This window comes from Hippocampus comes, unplaced genomic scaffold (assembly GCF_001891065.2).
Source record: "Hippocampus comes isolate QL1 unplaced genomic scaffold, H_comes_QL1_v1.1 scaffold267, whole genome shotgun sequence".
Lineage (NCBI taxonomy): Eukaryota > Metazoa > Chordata > Actinopteri > Syngnathiformes > Syngnathidae > Hippocampus > Hippocampus comes.
In genome coordinates this window covers 135,603-142,601 of record NW_017805049.1, presented here as the reverse complement: position 1 = coordinate 142,601, position 6,999 = coordinate 135,603, and the positions used below count along the sequence as shown (strand labels likewise).

The 6,999-nt window shown below is 43.0% G+C and overlaps 1 protein-coding gene and 1 long non-coding RNA gene across 4 annotated transcripts in view; one reads left to right on the top strand and one right to left on the bottom strand.

The window, feature by feature from the left end:
* gas7b (growth arrest-specific 7b) overlaps positions 1-6,999 on the bottom strand; it is a 41,710-nt gene that overhangs the window by 5,344 nt on the left and 29,367 nt on the right. For all 3 annotated transcript variants that reach the window (XM_019864460.1, XM_019864461.1, XM_019864462.1), the window contains 3 exons: positions 6,420-6,509; positions 4,182-4,297; positions 3,906-3,980 (listed from right to left, as the gene is read on the bottom strand). In XM_019864460.1, coding sequence (XP_019720019.1) covers positions 3,906-3,980; positions 4,182-4,297; positions 6,420-6,509 — 281 coding nt within the window. The remainder of the gene's footprint in view (positions 1-3,905; positions 3,981-4,181; positions 4,298-6,419; positions 6,510-6,999) is intronic.
* The window catches only part of LOC109512606 (uncharacterized), a 22,771-nt gene continuing 18,620 nt past the window's right edge, over positions 2,849-6,999 (top strand). The window contains exon 1 of the long non-coding RNA XR_002167562.1: positions 2,849-3,070. This is a non-coding gene — a long non-coding RNA (uncharacterized LOC109512606). The remainder of the gene's footprint in view (positions 3,071-6,999) is intronic.

Below are 6,999 nucleotides of genomic sequence, written 5' to 3'. Positions count from 1 at the left end.
ATCCAATCCAAACAATGTCGTGAATAGCAATGCAGGCAAGGGACAGTCTGAGATACCAAAACGGAGGGCTCGGCATACTGTGTCATACCCGAGAGCGGTATGCGGGAGTTTGTGTTCCCCGACAACCAGTCCTATTTTCCATATTTTGGTCCCCAAGCAATATTCTTAAATGCTGAGTGGTAAATCAAAACATTACATAAGCAGACAAATGAGACTGAAATGGAATGGTTTTCATTTTTGACTGCCGAGACCAGCCACCATAGCTGAATTTGCGCAACTACAAATAAGATTTATGAAAAAAAAAATGTCAGTGTGTCAAATGATTACTGAGCAATCCCAAAGCTTGAAGAAAATATGGACCATTTTAAGGCATATTTGTGCATGTAAAACCACACACAGCGGAATATAACGGAGGCACAAATGTTTTTTTTGCCTCCATGTGTTGTCGTATGCGTTCAGTAAGGCATTCAGCAGGATTCTTTTCTTTATGTCATTCAAACGGACAGAGACATTGCATGATTGGGAGGACTAAAATGCGGTAACATTCCTTGTGATCACATTTCTACCATACAAATGGTAAATTCAGAAAAAAAAAATGTTGAGGGCTGGTACTGAGCTGGAAGTAGTCGAATGGCAGGACCCAAGCAACAAAACAGCAATTGTCCTTGACAACAGAGCAGGCCAGGGTGAGAAACATAATGAAAGTATTGTGCTACACTTTTCTGAGTGTGGGCAGACTGACTCAAGGTTCTATATGGAACAATTCCATCCCACTTCGGCATCTTACAAGCATGGGAGCAGTTTCGGGGGAAGGGTAAACCTCAACGTCAATATATATATATTTTAAGCATAGCATAAGGTAGATACTATTCTTATGTATCCCAAACCCTTAACTCGAAAGTAGAACATAACAACTACGGTACTTTCCGTACTATAAGGCGCTTCGGAGTATAAGGCGCACCGTCAATGAATGGCATATTTTTAAAACAGTTTTCATATACAGGGCGCATTATAAGGCGCATAGAATAGAAACTACAATAGTGGCTGAGATTGCATTATGCATCCACAAGATGGAGCTACGCTAAGGGGAATACAATACAATGCAGCTTTTATTTATATAGCGCTTTGACAATCACTGCAGCTGTAACAAAGCTCTTTACAGGACATTTCAAATATGAGGTCCAGGCAAATCAGAATATTGATACACATATAAGGCGCATCGGATTATAATGTGCCCTGTCGGCTTTTGAGAAAATTGAATGCTAATAGGTGCACCTTATAATGCGGAAAATACGGTAAATTTAAAAACATATGACAATAATAACCCTACCTTTACATTTACAGTATGTTATGATGACCAAACAGCGACTAGTGTAAATTATTTGCATTTGAACATGACAAATAAGTGGGTTGAAACATTTGAAAGTCCAAAACACTACCTGCACGGTATTAAGCGGTGGATGAAACATGAAATCTTTCTCTGAAAAACATCATAAAACGGATTCAAGGCTCCACTGCATCTGATGATAGGAACATATAACTGAATAGCCAATGCACAATTGTGCCACATTGACTCCTCTTCTCAGTTTCCAATCGCTCAATAAAAGAGTTTATCACTCGTGCCGTAGGTAGCGAGCACTAAATCACAGCTTCTTCTGTCTCCCAAAAGATGACCTTCAGCCTGCTGTACCGACTGTTTCCATGTTTATTTGTCCCCTTTGAGAAGCCGATAAAGCACCACCTCAGCGTGATATCCCACTGCTGGCAGACTAGTGAAGAGATGAGTAGCTGCAAACTCATTTCTCCCCACAACTGTTTTCTTGGCAACCAAAATACAGTCTTATCATTTATCCCATGAACTAATATCCTCGTTGTTCAAATCCAGTTACTTTACTCATCTATATCTTCATAGTCTGTAGAGGAGCATTCAAAGCATTTTGTGGTCAAAAGAATGGGGTCTTTTTGACACAGACACTCATTGGGATGTCTGGTTGGCAGGTTCAAGCGATTGTCTTGGCTGGCTCAGTGACTTGCATTTAACAGACAAATCATAAAAAACATGTAGTTAGTCAAAGTTTTTTACTTGCATCGTCCCGGAAATTTTACGATAATCCATCCATACATCATTTTACGATCCGCTTTATCCTCACAAGGGTCGCATGTGGGTGCTGGAGCCTATCCCAGCTGTCTTCAGGCAGTAGGCGGGGGACACCCTGAACCAGTTGCCAGCCAATCGCAGGGCACACATAGACGAACAACCATCTGCGCTCACAATCACACCTAGGGACAATTTTGAGGGGTCGTTCAGCCTGCCATGCATGTTTTTTGGAATGTGGGAGGAAACCGGACAACCCGGAGAAAACCGACGCAGGCACAGGGAGAACATGCAAACTCCACACAGGAAGGCCGCAGAACCCACGACCTCTGCACTGTGAGGTCGACCCGCAAACCTTTCGACCACCGGGCCGCTTTTACTATAATATATAATGGAATAGTTTTATTGCAAAATTAATTTCAATAAATAATTGTAGTTGCCTACTCAGCAAAAAAAACAACCTAAAAAAACAAAAAAAAAAAAACCATTCCGATTCTGGAATGTGTTTCCCCACATTTCCAAATTCAAGCAGAGACTTGGTTGCCATGAGAAATTCCAAAAGAAGAAAAATAATTCTACATTGTAGTACCAGTGAAAGTTATCAAGTTATAATCTCTATTCTCAACGCAATATAAACTCTTAACCCTTACAGGGACAGCGGTTCCTACAGTGTACAGCTTATCAGGTTACATGGTGCATGAAAGGGTTAAACTACTCGTTCAAGAATCGCTGCCTGTCGTGGCAGCGGCAAGGTACTAGATGCCACAGATGTCAATCGAGTATTGTTTGCATCATGCGAAGAGTGTCATGGTTGTGTTTGGCCTTTGCCATGTTGCTCTGCTGACTCCTGCTCTTTCCGTTTCTCATTATTTGCTCTCTCCTTCCTCTCTTGCAGTCCTGGAGTGAATCAGGAGGCGGGGTCGAACTCACTCAGAGGCGGAGACTCATCCCCTCACCTGAGCCACATCATCTTGAGTAGGTATTTAGCCAGCTTCTTCCATTGTTCTGTGGTGGAAGTTTTTTTGGCTTTCGCATCGTGGCTTGCCATGCGGTCAAGCCCCAAGCATTTTCTGACGATGATCTTCTATCTTATTGAGTTAATTTTTGGATTAATGGCAACATGGCCTGTGGTCTGATGATAAGTAAATGATCGCAAAGTAGGGGGTGGCCATTTTGCCACTTTCTGTCAACTGAATGTGACATCATAGGCAACGAGCAATCACGGTTCACTTGTTTTCTGAAGCTTAGCCGTATTTGGTCGTTACCTGAGCCCCCCACTGAGATGGATAATAACGGGTGGATTTTTCCGCTTAACTCAGATTCCCCACTCACAGTACGAATCAGAATTTGATGTAAATAAATATTGTTGGGGCAACACAAAGCACATGACTTCTTTTCGCGATTTAATTTTTTAGTTTATAAGGTGTACACCGTTTGTTGACTATTCTAGTCGAAGGTGGGCAAGGTTTTATATGATCCCAATACTTTTCAGCCGCAGTAGCCAACAGCTTTTCACATCAATTGTGCCACTCAAATATATTAATTCCAACCAGTTTTTGCTCACCACATCACTAATGATCTGTAATAACGTGGACGACGTTACCTTTGATGTAAAACTTGAAAAGGTATCTTGAAAAAATATCAACGTATTTGTTTCTGAGCCAAATGAATGTGAAGACTTGTGACGACCGAATTAATGACGTTTCACAGTGAACCAATGTTACATAAAACGTTGAGAGTGCACCTGCATTGAGGAAGAGATGATTTTACTTTCTTTTGAACAAACCACTGGTGGGGGAGGTTAACTCACCCTTCTTCCTGGCTTGCTAGTGGGATCTGGGCAAGTTTGGAGAGATTCTTGGCGTATTCCTCCTCAATCTTTATCCTGAGAGGGAAGGAAAGGAGTTTCGTTACCTGTTGTGTCCTTTGCACAACGCGCTCTATGACTGTGCATTTCCTGGCTTGTGCAACACAATGATGGAGCACAAAAAGGGGAAACCACATTTTGCGACTGTACGGTTCGCATGGCAACCGGAGAATGAAGCATAACAGAAGCCGAAAAGAGGAATGGAGAAAAAGACGGTACCTCTCCCGTATAAATTCGGCCATCTCTTTCTGCATTTGTTTCCCTTTCAGCTGTTTCTGCAGTAACACTTCAAACCCGGTGATGTAGTTGTTGCCCTGGGGATCCTTCTTATCGGTCTAATAGATAAACACAGCAAGCACACGAGAAAGGCTTTGAACAAACACTTTGCAGTCAGCATGCGAATGTCACACCGCGGCGTACTTCGCGGGTTTTATCACTGGCAAAGTCAGCAAACCGGGCAGCAGCTTAACATCAGATTCCAAGCTGCCACACTTAACAGGCGTCAAATCATGGAAAAATCCATCCATCACGAATTCAAAACAATGCATTCAAAGCTGGCGGCGACATATTATTTACATTTTTCTTTCTTCCAACGGAATAAAGAGCTTTGCACAGCATGACGCGCTATCCGCAGCGCTCCCGCGGTCGTGACAACAGTAACCATGCGGTTGGAAACTGAAAGGGAGTTGAACTAAAAAAAATAAATAAATAAATTATAATCACTTCATGCAACTAGGAGACCTGGGTCACCATGGTGATGACAGAGCCACTCTGAACCTTATCGGGATACAATACAAACAAAACAATGTTGTGCTGGAGTTGTGGCTTTCGTTCCAAGCTAAGCGACAGTAACTACTGCTTCTTCGAAACTTATATTATAATGAATAGATAACCTCCCCGTTCGGTAAATCATGACATAGTAAACTTAAAAGTTACTTTAAATGGTCGATATGATGCCTTTTCTAATCATGGCTTGGCTTTGCTGACCACAGGTTTCTTGTTTGCGCCGATAGAGGGAATTCTCAGGAATGATTGTTTTTCATTTGATTATTTTACAGTTGGGCGGCCCGGTGGTGGTCCAGTGGTTAGCGCGTCGACCTCACAATGCAGAGGTACCGGGTTCGATTCCAGATCCAGCTTTCCTGTGTGAAGTATGTATGTTCACCCTGTTTCTGCGTGGGTTTTCTACGGGTGCTCCGGTTTCCTCCCACATTTCCAAAAGCATACATGGCTGATTGAACACTCCAAATTGTCCCGAAGTGTGAGTGTGAGCGCGGATGGCTGCTTGTCTCTGTGTGCCCTGCGATTGGCTGGAAACCAGTTCAGGGTGTCCCCCGCCTACTACCCGATGACAGCTGGGATAGGCTCCAGCACCTCAACGACTCTTGTGAGGAGAAAGCGGATCAGAAAATGGATGGATGGATGGATTCAATTTGTGTTGAAATTGCTTTAATGGTCTGGCTCCTGGATACTTGCCCGGAATGTTGTGTTTGGATGCTCCAGTAAGAGCCCTGCGGTCATGTGACCAGTTGTCGCTAACCTGTCCGTGTCCGAGGCTGAAAATCAGAGGTGACAGGGCGTTTTGCGGTCGCAGGACCTAAACTCTGAAAACTCACTCTGCTTTATCTATGAAGTGTTTTCAGTCACTATTTAAAAAAAAACAAAAAAAACAAAAATTTGCACTGGGTTTTAAAATGAGCTGAGCTGGACATTTGCACCTAATTCTGCAAACAGTCTTTATTTTAAATATGTGCAGCAGTTTCCGCTTTACAAATATATTCCATGTCTACATATGCATACATCTAAATGTACGTATAAATACCGAACCTTGACCTTGACCTCCATTTGTTTGAAGAGATCATTCGAGAACCAGGAAGTGGGCTGATACTCACCAACGGGATCACCAATGAAGTCCACTGAGTGATGCTGAAACAATGTTACATCCCTCTGTGTTTGAAAGACGCATTATAACAAAACCGGGTTGGAGATTCACCGCAGTGTGTTTGCACCACACATCACACATGGTCGAGATTACCGGTACACCGCAGGAGATGGCGACTTGTACACGGAGCATCAGAGGCCAGCGGGATCTCGTGCTAGATCAACGCAATCTCTTATCCAACCAACCTCTCAAGTGATTTTAACGAAAAGCTGACGCCGATTCTCAGCGTGCATAGTTGTCGAGGTAACATGAAAAGATACGGCGTTGTATATGTCCACATGGGAGCACGGGGATGTCATTTAGCGAAACAAAGGGAAGGGAGGAAATCCAAACAGTCGAAAGGGAGAGATTCTTGTGATTTGTTTCTGCTTGGCAGATTTAAAACAAGGCATTTATTTCTCGATGCGTGCGACTTTGGATTTCGTAGTCGTAGTTTTGTCTGTTTGTGGTGATTGTGCTTCCAAAACAAGACTTCAATTTTTGCATGCTGAAAAACATGGAAGGTGGGGACTCACCCAGAAGTAGTCACAGTAACTCCATTCGTTTGGTTTAAGCAGCTGTTGTTCTGACATGGCGGCAGGCAGAGGGAAAGTCACACAATTAATCTGGGGAGAGTGAGACAGATCAAGAGAGCATCTCACAAAGAGGGCAGATCCATGGGTAATTTATACAAAGCCATCTTGGAAAAAAAATATACTGAGGCCATCTTGGAAATTGGCAAAGAGGTGATAACATTCGCAAATGTCAACATTAAAATTTTTAAGGGTTTCCCCCCCCCCCCCATTTGAGAACTAAAAATTTCGATCATCAGACTTGGATGGTATCCAATATGCTGACAAAGACAACAATTGACAGTTTTAAGAATTCCCTCCCTTCAAGAAAGCCAGAGCTCCGTTTCCTAGTGCAAAAAGAAAAAAAAAAAAAGAAATCGAAAGAATCCCTCGGATGGAACTGCAGCAACAAGCACTTGTCTGTGAGGGTATGAAGTCAGATCTCATGACAACAAATGTCATGTTTCACCACTGTGGTGGGAACATTCATGCTGACCAGTTCAGAGTCAGAAGTCAAACGGGGGTGGGGGGGGGGGGGAAACGT